General features: G+C 48.8%; 2 protein-coding genes across 45 annotated transcripts in view; both read right to left on the bottom strand.

Moving 5' to 3' along the window:
• CCDC6 (coiled-coil domain containing 6) overlaps positions 1-2,674 on the bottom strand; it is a 49,575-nt gene extending 46,901 nt beyond the window's left edge. Inside the window, exon 1 of the mRNA XM_038140534.1 lies at positions 2,313-2,674. Coding sequence (XP_037996462.1) covers positions 2,313-2,624 — 312 coding nt within the window. The 5' untranslated portion in view covers positions 2,625-2,674. The remainder of the gene's footprint in view (positions 1-2,312) is intronic.
• Positions 2,675-10,815: 8,141 nt separating this feature from the next.
• The window catches only part of ANK3 (ankyrin 3), a 339,367-nt gene continuing 334,977 nt past the window's right edge, over positions 10,816-15,205 (bottom strand). For all 44 annotated transcript variants that reach the window (XM_038140068.1, XM_038140063.1, XM_038140067.1 and 41 more), the window contains one exon: positions 10,816-12,220. The gene's annotated coding sequence lies outside the window, so the exon portion shown is untranslated. The remainder of the gene's footprint in view (positions 12,221-15,205) is intronic.

Genomic DNA, 15,205 nt, shown 5'->3' with positions numbered 1-15,205 from the left:
CATGGACACAAGAGGTACGAGGAAGACCATTACTGGAGAACTTGAAAGGGAAAATATTCAAAATCGTTAGAGACAATGGTGGGAGCTGCAGAAAGCCAAGAGTCTCCGTGGCCTTGCACTAAAAAGCTCGAACAGGATCAGTGAAAGGTTTGCAGATGAAGAGCTGTGTGGTTCAAGGAGTCACCTTCACCTACAGCACACAGGTTTAGTCATTCACCTGCTATTTTGGCTACCTGTCAGGTCCATTTGTGCTTCACAGCTTGTCCTCAACACTTGATAAAAATCAAAGCTGATTTGTGTCATTACAATGCCCGCAACAGGAAACATACAAAGCGCCCGTCTGTCAGCACAGCAAAACTGCGAGGAGCTGCAGGAGCAAACTGACAAAGGTTTAGAATCACAGTGGAGACAACCAGAAAATTTTCTATTCCTCTGACATTTACATGCGAATGACACACATTTCAACATTCCAATAAAACTCATCTCCAGTCACCTGCATACTCCAGCGACACAACCAAGTATTCTGACTGCAAAGGTGTTTACATTCTGGACTGTGTCAACCACAGCACAAGGTCTCACTGGCCTGAAAAAAAGTTATGTTTTGCATTCATTTTTTTCGCTGCCTGCTGAATTAGAAGTGGTTTACTCAGTTGTGCACACAGTTTAGCATACCAAAGCCCCAGCATCAGCTAAAGATGTCCGTTTTCCAGACAGCCTACAGGTTGCCATTAAAGTCTAGCACCTCTCCTCTCTTTATCCAAGATGACAAAAACAGGCAGAGTTTCAGATTTAAGGAAAATACCTCCTTTTTATAAATTAAAATCTGATGAAAACGTAAGCTGATCAGTCCCTGGAGACACTGCCAGAACTGTAATGCACACAAGCACTTTTTTCAAGTTGTTTACAAACAATACACCTAGCAGGGGTTCAGAAAGATGCTGAGCCTTTCTAACAGGCAGAGAGAAAATGTCTGACTGACAAGGCGCCTTAGCCCCTTTCAACATTAGAAGGCACTCCGCCGCTACCTAATTAAGGCACATTCTCTTCTCGTAAAGTATTAACAAAGCACACATTTCCCCGACTAGCACTATATTTGTCATCCTTGAATAAATTACTTCTGTATTGTATTTCATGCACTCTTCCGGCCCACATCCTGCTAGACACTGAATGCTTACTACTAGGAGCAGATGAGAGGTATGCCTAGGAAAGCTCCATTTCTTGGCTAGATGTATTGACAATGGAAAAGCTGAGTATCAATAAAACAGACATTATGCTGAGAGCGAAGTACCCCCTGTGAAAAATCAGATGAGATGAGAGTGCGCATACACAGGTGGGACTGGTCTCTCCTAAAACATCTCCACCTGCACTGGCAAGGAGGACGGGACAGTATCAGAGTCAGCTTTAACAGGTCTCTGCAAGTTACCTACTCCGCATGCAGGCCATGACCACTACAACACCTAAACAATCCCTTTAGCCACTGAATTAGCAAAAATTCCAGAATTTAAACTCCTAACTCCCAAGCTCATAGAGAAGAACAGAACAATATTTTTGTAGTATTTTGATACGCACTTTTCTGAGGATTCCTGCCTAACAGCATCACATAAAATGGTGTTAAACTCCAAGTTGTGCTCACAGTGCTCATAAACCAGGAGCTGAGCTCTTGGCGGGGCAGAGTGCTGCTACACTCGCACTATTTTTAAGAGTCTTATTTAAATGAGATTTCAAATAACTTGAAATACAACAGTTAACCGAACATTACAAACAAATCAGACACTTCCTCATGAGCAAGACGCTATTCCTGCAGCTCGCCGCTTCTGCAGAGCGGCTGAAGAGGTGACGGCCGACGAGATAATCCGTAATCTCCGCAGATTACTTAAACTCCAAGGAAATCTCTACTTTGAGAAACTTCAGGGGGACGGAGAGCATCGCCCTTCCCCTGCGCGGCCCCTCCCCGAGCCGCCGCCGCTCGGACAGCGGGCAGGGCGGGCCGGCGGGGCCGCCTCCCCGCGGGGAGCCGGGCGGCCACGCGGGTCCGGCCGGGGGAACCGCCTCGGCTGCTCGCCGGTTCCGCTGCCGGCGCCCTCCCGGAGCCGGAGGGGGCGCGAAGGGCGCGGGGCGACCCCACCTGCGCGCGTCCCCCGCGGTGACAGCCGGACCCGCCCGAGGCGACTCGTCCCGGCGAGCCGGGAGGCAGCCGGGGGCCCGGCGGGGAGGCCGCGGCCGGGGCCGGGCCCGCCCTGCGCGGACACCCCGCGGCGGGGACACCCCCGCTCCCCGCCCGCCGGGCCCGGCGCGGCGCCGCCCGCACTCACGATGGTGACGCTGGCCTTGCGCAGGTCGCGGTTCTCCTCCTGCAGCGCCTTGCACTTGAGCTTGTAGGTCTCCAGCTCGATCTTCAGCACCTTGTTCTCCTGCTGCAGCGAGGCCAGGCGGTTCGTCAGCTCCTCCAGCCGGAACGGCGAGATCACGATCCCGCCCGCCTTGCCGCCGCCCGAGGAGCCGCCGCCGCCGCCCGCCGCGCCGCAGCCGGGCCCCGCGCCCGGGCCGCCCCCCGACAGCGGCCCCGCGGTGCCGCCGCTGCCGCCGCCGCCGTCGGTGTCGCTCTCGCTGGCGCTGTCCGCCATCGCCCCGCGCGCGCCGCCGCCGCCGCCGCCCGAGCAGGGGGCGGCGCCCGCCGCGCGCCGGCGCCGAGACGGGCCGCGCGCCCGCCCACAGCGCCGCCTGGCGGCCCGCGCCGGCACCGCGCCTGCCGCGACACACCGGGAACACACTGGGAGCGGGGATACGGGACACACCGGGACACACCGGGACACACCGCGACGGGCCGGGAGCGGGGATACGGGACACACCGGGACGGGCCGGGAGAGGGGATACGGGACACACCGGGACACACCGCGACGGGCCGGGAGCGGGGATACGGGACACACCGCGATGGGCCGGGAGAGGGGATACGGGACACACCGGGACACACCGCGACGGGCCGGGACACACCGCGACGGGCCGGGAGCGGGGATACGGGACACACCGCGATGGGCCGGGAGAGGGGATACGGGACACACCGGGACACACCGCGACGGGCCGGGAGCGGGGATACGGGACACACCGGGACACACCGGGACACACCGGGATGGGCTGGGAGCGGGGATACGGGACACACCGGGACACACCGGGATGGGCTGGGAGCGGGGATACGGGACACACCGGGACACACCGGGATGGGCTGGGAGCGGGGATACGGGACACACCGGGAGCGGGGATTCGGGACACACCGGCATGTGCCGGGAGCGGGGATCTGGGACACACCGGGACCGGGATGTGCCGGGAGAGGGGAGCTCGGACACACAGATATTATCCCGGGATATTCTCCGGGGGGCTCCCTACACACCGAATCCTGGCCCCGGGATGTGCCCGGAGGGTCTCTCCCACACCGCAGCCGATGTCGGGGTGTGCCCGGTCGGGACGTGCCCGGGGGAATCCGCCGCACACCGGGCCCCCCGCAGGAAGCGGCCAGCTCGCGGGACTCATCTCCGTGTATCGCTAAACCCGTGCGGGGGAGCCCGGGGGTTTGTTACACACCACCCGAACAGCCCCGACCCTTGGTTTGTTCGAGAAGTTTTGTACCAAAGCGGCGTTCGGGCGCCCACGGCCCTGCCCGGGCTGCGCCCCCGCCCAGGCCCCTTTCCCGGGGCAGCTCGGAGCCCCTCGGCGCAGAAGGAGAGGGGACCCCCAGCCGGCGAGCCCCGGGGTCGGGGGGAACAGCCCCCAGCCCTGCTGCCCTCGCAGCACACAGACCAGCTAACTGGCACGCTCATTCAGCCCTCCATACACCAGCAAAACCGCCGCCTTGAATTAAGAGAGATGGACACCCATCTCTCATTACTGATAATGTATTTCCTGATTAGTAGGTGCATTCGTTTCTTTCATTTTTTTTTCTTTTTATTTTCATTTTTTTTCTACTTTTTTTTTTTTTTTTTTTTTTTTTTTTTTTTTTTTTTTTGCAGAGCAGCAGCAGCAAGCTATAGTGGAGAATCTGTGCCACTCATTCCATGGCAAAACATGGTCTGTATTGCTCCTGGATAAATTAGTCCCCAAGATTGTATAATTGGTTTCTCAATTATTTATGAAGGGGTCTTTAACAACAGTAATTCTTCCATTAGTGGCAAGTAAGGATTTCATTATCTCTATCTGCACTACCTTTTTGTTCCATGCCATAGTAAATTTCAAATTTTACTCTTTTTAATGGCTATAATATATGGAGGAATTCCTCCTCTGTAAAGTAATTATTCTTTTCACCTGCCTGGGAATATAAGTGCAGGTCGTTTTATTTTTGGTCTCTTAATCACAAGAAAAGGTCTGTTCCTAGTTCTGAGCTTTGGAAACTGTTTCCTCTGATCTCCGTCTGTGCATCTGTCCCTGGCACACAACACTGCCCCAAACAGGGCCCAGAATGGAGAGGGAGGCAAGGGGGAGTCCCCATCCAGCACCAGCAGAGACCCACAGCTCCATCAGCAGGCATCAGTTCAGGGCTTTTCAGGCTAGAAAAGGTCCTGCATCCCCTTCCCAGCCCTGTGGAAACTGAGGCACACTCCCGCATCCCATAACCTCTGCACTGATCCTGGTGATGACATTAACATGTAATAAAGACACCAAGCATCCCTCATGACCACCCTGGCAGCTGCTGCCCCTCGGCTGGATTTCCCATCTCTGGGCTTAGTTAAGGTGGGATTTCTCCCAAAATATAACAGCATTGTCCTCAAGAGATGCTGCCGTAGCTGCACTGAGCAGCTGAGGATGTCCATGAGGTCTCATGAGACCTTTTCCAGTGCTGTCCTAAAACGCCCCTGCAGCAACCCCTGGCTCTGCAGGGGCACACAAGCCTGACCACCTGGGGTGGCTGCCAGCTCCTCTGCCCTGCAGCCATGCCCAGGCTGAGCCTTTCCACCAGCACGGGCTGGGGGATAAAAACCTTGAGGGATTAAAATAGGATCCAAAAATTAGTGAGCACTGTTTTGGACAGGTAGCTGCATTTCACCAGAATTGCTTTCAAATAGGTCAGCTGGTATTTGGGAAGCTGGCTGGACACCATGGGTCATGAGGAGATGTTATTTCATGCACCATCTCCACAGCACAGGCCATAGCTGGAAAGCTGGTTTGTCTCTGTGCACACACACGTGTGCTCCTCAAATCAAACCAATTTCTAAACTAGCAGGTTTATACCTCAATGTTCTTTATCCATCCGTCTGCCCAGCTTTGATCAGCCAGTTATCTCCGCTGCTTTCAGCAGGACTGCTCACATTTGAGTGTCTTGCTGAATCAAGGCCTAAATATTTTGAAAGCTTGAGTCAGCAAAACACACATCTGCTCCAGGCTAATCTTACCCAGCAAGCCCCACGGCATGCTTAACCTTAAGCCACTCTTCAGACCTATCAATGTTAATCTTAAGTGCTTTGCTGATTTGGAGCACTATAATTTTTCAGAGGACATGTCCTCTGCCCCTTCAGACACTAAAATTAGCCTGAAAACAGACAGGGAGGTGCAGACAACATCCTCGACCCAGCAGCTGGGCCGGATCGGCTCAGCCAGGGGCTGCATCCCTGGGATCACACCGGGCAGCTGCTGGTGCTGCCTTCAGCAGAGCAGCTCTGGAGTGCTGCAGACAGCAGCTATAGAGATGAGGCATCTTGAGGCAACAGGGGAGCTTTCCCCCAGCCACTTTTGCTGCCCCTCTCTCTCTCTGCTGGGCTGGCATCAGAAGTCTCACTGCCAGCCAGCACGCGGACTTTCTTAACAGTGAATTATAACTTGGCACTTCTGTGGCTCTCTCTAGTTCAAAGCCGTGCTGAAACATTATCTAATTAATTCACACAATAGCCCTGGAAGGCAAGAAAGGGAGGTAGGAAGCTGAGTTACTTGCCCAATGACAAACACTGAGTCAGTGGAGGAGTGGGAGGAAAACTCAAGGGCCCTGGATGTTTAGATCTGAGATTGCATCCTTCTTGTTGCAACAGCAGTTCAGTCATTTAAAAAATAGCACCTGTATATTTAATTACAATTGCAGCCAACTACTCCTAATTAATAGATTAAACAGGGAGAGAAAATGTTATCCTAATTAGCACCCCCCAAAAATTAAAAAAAAAACACATGCTTTTCACATCTGTAGGATGTTAACCAAATCAATTTAAAAGTTATAAATATGTGGTATAAGCAAAATTAGCAAAACCCCCTTTTGAAGACACGTACAGCAGAGACTGCCCCACTGACAGGGCTGCTCAGGTGCCACTGGTCCTGGTCCCCACTGCAGGGAGCAAGGGGCTTGGCATCGCAGGAAAAGCCACCACGACCAGCCTGCCACCACCACAGCACCTGCAGGACAAGGTCCCCACCCTCCTTGCCTCAGTATCTTTTAATTGCATAAAAAATAAATGCAGAACTGTAAGGGGGAAAGGAAAGGTGTTTGTAGAAATAAAGAATATGAAAATGCCACCAGCACCATTATAGCAGGAGAGCAGACCAATCAAGAAGAAGAAATAATAAAACAGGGATTTATTCACAGAAACTATCATTACAGGAGGTAATGGGCAATTAGAAACAGTGTTCCATAAACCCACATCAGCAGTAGAAATATTGTATAAAATACATTTCTAGGTGTGAGGGGTTAGAAGAGGTATGTTCAGAGATTTAATGTAATCCTTAATGTAATTCCAGAGGTCCATTAATTGGCTGGAATTCCTTCCATAAGAATACAATTTCATTAAAATATTCAGTAGTTATAGACTGAAGAGGAAAAGGCCAACTGAAGCTAATTAACCTAAGGAAAAAAAAAGTCTGCATAGTACTCAGAGTACCTGACTGAAATGGGGGGGTGGGGGGGAAAGGGGGAATGGAAGGACAAAGTTGCAGGAAAATGCAATTAATGAAATATACTGCTAGGAAAATAAACAGAAGCAGCATTGAAAAGAATGTGAACTGTACATAAGGGAACATTGAAAGGGGGAAATGGAGAGCATATGTGGAGAGGTTGTAGAAGGGGAGAAAGCTTGGTTTGGAAGATACTTATATGAGTAGAAGAAACCCAGATCACTACTATTGTGGGTTAAGGCATCTATTGATGCAAGTTAAAACATATTTTCTAACAAGCAATTTGGATGGAAATAAAGTCATGCTGCTTTGCTTTCCTGACCAGCAATTATTTAATCAGAAAGCTGTATTAGAAAAGAAGTCTCTTAGTAGGATAGAGTATCTGACTATGAAAATGTGCTGTGTGGTAGCCAGCCAGTAGCTAATGCATCTTCAAATCTGAGGCTTTGCTTTTGTATCCCTGCTCTCCCCAAGGAATTCTTTTCAGAGTTCATACTAGGTTGGTTCTGTTGGTCTGGCCATGTCATAATGATACCCAGCCCCTGGAAGCCTTCCAAGGAAGCTGGTGAACAGGGGATTGCTGTACTTTGCTATTTTATAGCCCAAATAGCTCTCAATAATTGAACATTAGCGTGGTGGGAAAAGTACCAACAAAACTTTTATGATAAATCTTCACCATCCTCCAGGACTTCGGGTCAAATAAATAAAGACATGCACAATTTGCATGCTGTTTTTAGCATCAGCAGTTATGAAAAATGTGGCACATACACAGATTTTCCTTGAGCAGCTCATTTTTCTGTCCTTCACTAACCTTTTCCTCTCCCAGTAATGGACTACTTTTTACATCAAGCATTTTGTATCAGGCTAAGGCTAAAGGGTCCGCATCTCCATCAGAAAACTGCTGTACTTTCAACCAAGCAAAAATATTTTCTTGTGCACTAGGAGACCATTTTTCCCTCCTTTGCCCACTTGGGGGGTTAGAGGAAGCTGAACCAGGAGCTCCTCCTCCTGCAGCCCGAGTTTGGTAGGATCTGCCCCAAAAACAGGGGTCCTGTTTGCATTCCCAACACACGACCCCCAGGCCAAGAGTGCAATGGATCAGCAGCAGCTTTTTCATACATTGTGCACGTGGCTGGGATAACAACCAAGCCCCTTGGCAACACCCTGCCCAGCATCCCTGCACCAGCCTCAGCCAGGCAAGTCCCAGCCCCCTGGACTGTACCCCCTCCCTAGGGAGAGGGCTGGCAGGGGCAGGAGGGCTGCCCCAAAGCGGTCGTGCTGCCCCTCCAACCGTGCAGGGCTGGCACAGCTCCTCCAGGCCAAGCTGCTTGCACTGAGTTTGTATAAAAATTTGATAAAATTGCCACTGATGGACTTCATGGAGTTTCATCAAATGTTATCCACTTGGTCCTGCTCAAAGCAGCCCCAGTTATAAACTCCTCCCCTAGAGGGCATGGAGAGGTTTTTGGGAGCATGTGCCCCACATCCCAGGCTGCAGTGGCCTCCCCAGTAGAGCACCTCGATTTTCTGCACACTGTGTGCTACAGACAAAGCCTGTGTTAAACAACCCCTCAGGAAGTTAGCATTAATTAGCAGGGTGCTGCAATCCTGCAAGTGACTGCCACTTATCCCACTAATGTTGGCTCCACGCTACGGGAGCTCTTAGAATTTCTGACATTAAAATTGTTATTGGCCACAAATAAAATGTAATTGATATTCTTTCAGAAATGGAAAAAGTACGTTAGGACACTCTGCAGCATTATTAATTAGTGCTAAATCAAATATCAAAGGATGAAAATAACGCTGTATTTAGCAATCAAGTTTATTTTAATAGATGCAATCAGAGTCCCATGACTTACAATTTTGCCTCTAATGGGAATGTTCTCACTGAGGAAAACACGAGAAAAAAAAAAAAGACAAAAGTGCACATTTAGTTAGGGTCCTCTCTCACTCCAGAGCTGTCTGTGCCATTTGCTAGTTCTGGCAAGATTTCTGTTTTCCTTCTCATATGACCATTTACACTTCAACCTTGTTTTTTCCCAAATATCCTGAGCTACTGTTGGAACCACTCAGTGCAAAACAAAACCAACACCCAGAAAATCCTGTTTGTGCAGCCTTTAGTATGAAATTTCAAACTCTGTGAATTTGGCTGCAGATTTCCTGTAATCTGTTGTCTCTTTTTTTCGTTTAAAGGGTTTTTTTTTTAAGGTTTGTTTAAGGGTTGAAGCAAACTGTGACACAGGTGTCACAGTTGGAGCAAGCTGTGACACAGGTGTGCCCGTGCAGCAGCAGCAGCTGGGGACTGGCACCTGCCAGCAGCGGGACCTGTCCTGCTGGGCACGGGCAGTGCTGGCCCAGGAGAGGCTGTTGTGGTCACAGCCTGCTCCCTGTGGAGCAGGGCACCCCTGTGACAGGTCTGTGCTGCAGGAGCACCCCGAGCCGAGCTGGCAGCTCCTCACGTGTGCCGTGACAGGCGAGAGCGCGGAGCTGCCACACAAAGCAGCGGCAGGAGAGCTGCGAGACTCCCCCACACACCTCTGCTACCTGCACAGGCAGCCTCGCTTCTCCGTCTGCACAAAGAGCTCTTCTGCCTGCCAGAGCTGCCATTCCAGCTACAGTCACAGCTTCTTTCCACACCAGCACCAGGCACTAACAGGGAACCAGGCAGAGGAAGAGATGAGTCAAACAAAACGCTGCCTTTTGGATGCTGTTGAGATTGAAGGGAGGCTCTTCCACAGTACAGCTCCTGCCTTCCTGCGGGCTGTCACCATGGCCTTTGCTTCCAGCTGCACAATCATGATATAGTATATATATATATATATATATACACATCTCACAGCATTTCCTGAAAACACTCATTCTCATTCAGCTGGTCTGGATGCTGGAGGGGAGGGAGGGAGGCGTCTGCATGGCGAGGCTGCAGGATGATCACTGCTGTCGGACTGTGAACTGCAGGAAGATGCACTTGTTCTCCCATGGTGCAAGTGGCATTTGTCCTCCAAACTTTGGCATAAGGACCTGAACCACCAGCACTGTACCAGAAGTATCCCGACCTAGGTAAAACATACATTGCAACACGGACTGGCTGCTCAAACAATGAAAACTTCATTCACCATCACTGCTTCAAAAGCCAGGGGCCCTAATAACTCAGAGACACTGACAAACCAACCTGTTAGATTCTGCAAGTGCTGTTCAGCAGTCAGAAGAGCTTTGCTGGCTGACCCCAGGTGAGGACCACGTCCTGTGGGGATCACCAGATAACAACAAGCAGACTGAGGTGGATCTGTAGAAGAGGTGCTTCCTCGGGTGCCAAAGCTGGGGTGAAGTACCTCACCTTCATGTCGCCTTAAAAGCCAGGTAAAACTGATCCCTGAGCAATAAACTGTATTTACTGCACCTGAGCAGAAGCCTGCAGTTCAGAGCAGTGTGTGTACTGATGCTGCCTACAAACCCCTGTTTTGGCCACATTCTTTATAGTGCTCTATCACCCATGATATACAGGAAGTGCATGCAGTATACAGGGGATGCACATTTTAATGTCCTCATGGGCTGCGGGTCTGTTATTGATCTGACTGATGCTGGGGAGAAAATTGCTTTTGGTAGTGCTTTTCCTGGTTCTTGACAGGGCAAAAGAATTTATAGGAGGTGCAGAGCTCACATGGGTTGGAGAAAGGGCTGCACGTACCCCTGTTGCACAGGCCTTTCCCCACATCTCCAATCCAGGGAGTGGGTTTTCCTTAGCTTTGCTGGGCATGTGCTGCTGGCTGCTGTGTTTTCCTCCTGCTGTCCCGACCTGGGGAGAGCCTGCCAAGTGATGGCCTGTCACACTGGGAAGATGAAGAGGTGGCTTAGACAAAAGAAACAGAGAGGAAAAGCAGCTGAAAGCCAGGGGCAGATAAACTGCTGGCCTTGCGAAGCCTCACATCTGTGGGGTACAAGAACACTGCCAAATACACGTTATCCAAGAGTTTTAACACAATTTATTTTATGCTTAAATAATCAACTAGATCATCCAGTGTTTGTTGTTTTCATACATATGTAATTAGAGCTATTATCAATGAATGCTGTTTCCATATGAATATAATCAACAAATTAAAGTATTTCACCAAAAACCAAATAAAAATGCCCTTTAAAACACAGCAGCCTTAACAACCTAATATTACACTGCTAGGATGATTACAGATGATTGGCTTACTGAAAGATTCTACATCTTATAGCCAGTACACAATACAGTAATAATTTTACAGCGTGCTGCCAGTCTATTAGCTAATAATTTCTCTTCAGTTCATTTAAAAATATCCCAAACTTGTGCTCCTTAGAGCACCAACCCACTTCTAAAGCTGCAAGCATTACCCCCATTATAAAGCAAGAACAGATAGCACCCCCCTCCCCATAATGCAACTACTGTATATGTTATGGGTCTTAGGTCATTTCATTGAAAAATTGGCAACAGCAACAAATATTAGATGAAGGGCTTTGTGTTTACAGATAAAATCTTATTTTTCATGTTGCGGAATAGTGTTTGCAAAACTGGAAAAGATTTAATCAAAATAAGGTGAAACACATGCATCAAAATATTAGTACTCTGAAGAAAAATTTTCACAGAACTACAGAATTCCTCATTTTGGGAATCATTTAAATTTGCAGCAGATTTTAAAGATTTTTTTAAAATCAAGCTAGCGATTTTGCATATACAAACATTATAATTGCTAATATACAAGAATCTGTGAAGATACACCCAGAATATCCCTGTAGGTGCAGCCATTTGAGACACCTAGCCTGCTCAATGCATTTGCAATATTCTGTTTGTGATCGAAAAGGCAGTGCCTTATCAACACTTATTCTATTTTGTCAGAATTTATACAGTGTTATTTATTTACAGCAAAACTATTGATGTTTAAAAAAGAAACAAATAGTGTTTTATACCCTGACAGTTTGGGTCCAAGAAAAATAAGGCGAGCTGTTGTGGATTTTAGTATTTTTAGTGTCTTTCCATGGTTTAACCATTTCGTCTTCGCACATCCTCTCTGGCCACAGGAATTTATTTCTTTTGAGATGACATCAAACTGCTTGAGAGAAGCTGTTAACAGCATGGCATCTTGTATATACACTGCATTGGTAACTGAGCACCCTCCAATCCTGTGAATGAACGTGAATTTCCATGCTCTGTAAATTGGCTCATGCTAAATTAATTTTTTTGTTTGGGATTTTTTTTGTTTGTTTTTTTTTTCTTTTTGCATAAAAACCATGCGGTTAATGTGGGGAAGCAGCAAACACACGCACACTTTTATAGGTGAATGTTTAATTCCTGTTGATTTTTCTTCCGTGAGTGTCCCTCTAGAATACTGGCAGTAAAAGCACACTGTGGAGAGAAAACAGAGAAGAAATTATTTCAGAAATATCTTCTTAGAATCAGTTTCATGCCTTTCCCTGACTAAACAGAAATGTAACTGGCACAATGGAGTTCTGCAATAGGCTAAATCACACAGCTTCTAGGTAGGCAATGACATCAGCTGAGCTCCTGCGTGAGGGGGAAACGCAGCTGCAGATGTCCACACTGCTCACAAACTGATTTATAATTATGTTTGCAGCACACTGCATTTCATCACCCCAGACGTGCCACCAGCTCATCTGATCCAATGATGACAAGGAATAGGTTCTTTTGTTGTGGAAGGAACAGCATCATCTCCAGACGGAGAGAGCTGCTGCTTCCACAGCACGTTTTTCTTCATTGTGTGCAAGCATCCCCACAGTGACGGAAAACCTGCTCTCCTTGCACATCCACCTCTGCCAGTTGCTCAGGGAATGTTCCTGCAGAGGCAGGAATGCAGTGCCCAGCCTTTAGAAGGCTTGGTGAAGGACAAAAGCACGGATAAGGAGCAGCGCCATCCATCTCCCTGTGGCCTGGCTTGCATGAGCGGCACCGAGGAGAGACAGTCCAGCTCCTGCTCTCTCCCCCTCCAACCAGAGCCACGCACGTAAGGACAGCAAGCGTGTGACACTTGTGGTACAGCAGCAGCAGAGAGGGCAGGACGCAGAAATACAAACACAGCAGTGAGCAGGAGCTGGAAGCCCTGCAGCTCTCCTGCACCTGGGCGCAGGGCAGCGTGCGCGGGAGCGGGGCTGGCGCGGCGCCGGCAGGGCTCAGGCTGGCACGGACATGCCCGATCACTAATCAGGTCACAGGTCCACACGCATCCCCCAGGAGTGCTCGCAGTCTCCTTCCACTCTAAAGCAAGCTGTCCTTGCCCACATCTACAGTTGTCATAAATCTGTCCTGCTGCTGAGAGCCGCCTGTTCCCGCTGCAGCAGTCACACAGCTCACACCGTGCTGTCCTGCAGAACTGCACGCAAGAGTTCTTGGCTTCTCCTTTCAACCTATGCTCCACAGTGGGCTTAGCTGCAATGGCGACAGGGACATTTCCCCAGCAAAACCTAGCTAACATCAGGATTTTTTTCCAACATTCCAAAGAAATGAACTACCTCTGCCTGCCCAGCAGGATTTTTTTTGTCTTTTGTGATTACAAAACAAACGGTTTTTCTATAGAATCCCCTGCCTGTGCAAACATATCCACTTCTGCATCCAAATGAAATGTTTTTAATGGGCTTTTGACCAGACTCACAATTACGTGGTGCACATTTGATCATGCTTATCATATTGAAGTTTGGAGCACAGGGATTCATCTTCCAGGACAAAGTTCCCCCCAGAGCAAAGGTTCATTATCTAAGGCAGACTCCCTGAGCTCCTCAGGGGCTCTAGCATGTAGCATGGAAGACTCGCCTACTGGAAATCACAGGAGAAATGCATCAGCAGTCATGGGAGCAGATCTGATTCTGAGGGACTCAGACTCTGGCTTCCTGAAGGTCAGACTGTTTCATACATTAGGCAAAGACTGCCTAATTTATGTAATTCTATTTTAAAATGAAATGGCTATCCCTGGTGTCTTTAGCATCAAACTCGTATGCTGGCAGGCTCTTTAGCTGCATTGCTTATGGGGTTCAATGCCCCATCTTGCCTTCAATGCCTGAATTTACATTTCTGCTGCTTTGCCCCTGCAGATTGACAGTGGAAGCAGCACGGGACCCAACGTGGGACACCATTTCATACAAACAGTGCCATCACTTTGGCTTGCTTTACTCCCACATCCTTGAGCTCCATAAAGGGGAAAGCTGTGTCAAAAGAATCACCTCCCTTTTCCAAACAATAAATATTTTATGAGTATGTTGAGCACCAAGCCACGTGAAGCTGTTTTATTCTATTAGCACACACAGGAGGACTGTCAGTAAAAGCAGGAATTCAGGTGGATGCGGTAGGTGCTTACCAGATACTGAAATCACACCAGACACCTCACAGAGCTTGCTCCTTGGGGCTTGATCCATAAATCCCTCAGCTAATCCCACACACTGAGTGCTGTTTGTCTAAATGGCTCTACTCATATGCACAGAGCACCTGTAGGGCCAGGGAGCTCTAGGGGCTACCTTACATTGCATTAGTTAGAGGGGACTGGTGACTCAAGAGAGACTCTGCTTCTGTCTGTCCTTTTCCTCACTATCTGGTCTATTTTCCAGGTCCTGTTTATTCTGTTCTTACAGTCAATCCTATACCATATGTACAGTAAAAGGATAATATACAGTCTTGCACTTCATAAACTCTTCCTCTGTCCAATTACTGAAACCCAGCAAAGCTAAGAGAGAAGAGCAGAAAAAAAGACATGTCCAGGCTAAACCTACACACTTGGAGCCATGACTGATGGACCAGCATTGAAAGGCACACAGACATATCTCTGTGTGTAGCTGTGTCAGTGAGACAAAGCAGCCTCTGGCTTCTTTTCTTCACATCTTTACAGAGTCCCCTGCAAGGGTGTCTCAGTCTGTGCATTTGGGTTTAGCTTGGGAAGCCCTTATACACCATCAGCTGCTGGCTTGCTACAATTGTTAAGGCTGGATCAATAAAATTCACAAGGAACAGTTGGTAGGGATTATTTGTTGGCAAACTTTGAGACACTTCACTCACAAGGACTTTGACTTGCATAACTGCCCTCAAATCACATGTCTGACAGTGGAAGAAGCACTTCACTCCTGGGTTTATTTGGTGCATCACCTTTACTATTTGTGTTTAAGTTTTTAGGGGTAGAAAGTTCTATGGATTACAAACACAACACACTGTAAAATTCCCAGAAATCTTGCACATGCCTGAGTATTGCTTTGCTTCATTTTCCAATAAGTAAAGATTAATTTTTATATGTGAACACAAGGTCATTTTTAGCTCATAAGATCAAGGGCCAGCTATTCAGGTCTGCAGCTGGAAAGCAAAGTCAGGGTAGCAGAGGCAAGCCTTTGTGCAGCC

This window comes from Motacilla alba, chromosome 6 (assembly GCF_015832195.1).
Source record: "Motacilla alba alba isolate MOTALB_02 chromosome 6, Motacilla_alba_V1.0_pri, whole genome shotgun sequence".
Classification (NCBI taxonomy): Eukaryota; Metazoa; Chordata; class Aves; order Passeriformes; family Motacillidae; genus Motacilla; species Motacilla alba.
The sequence above is the reverse complement of the archived record's forward strand: the minus strand, read 5'-3'. Positions and strand labels throughout refer to the sequence as shown.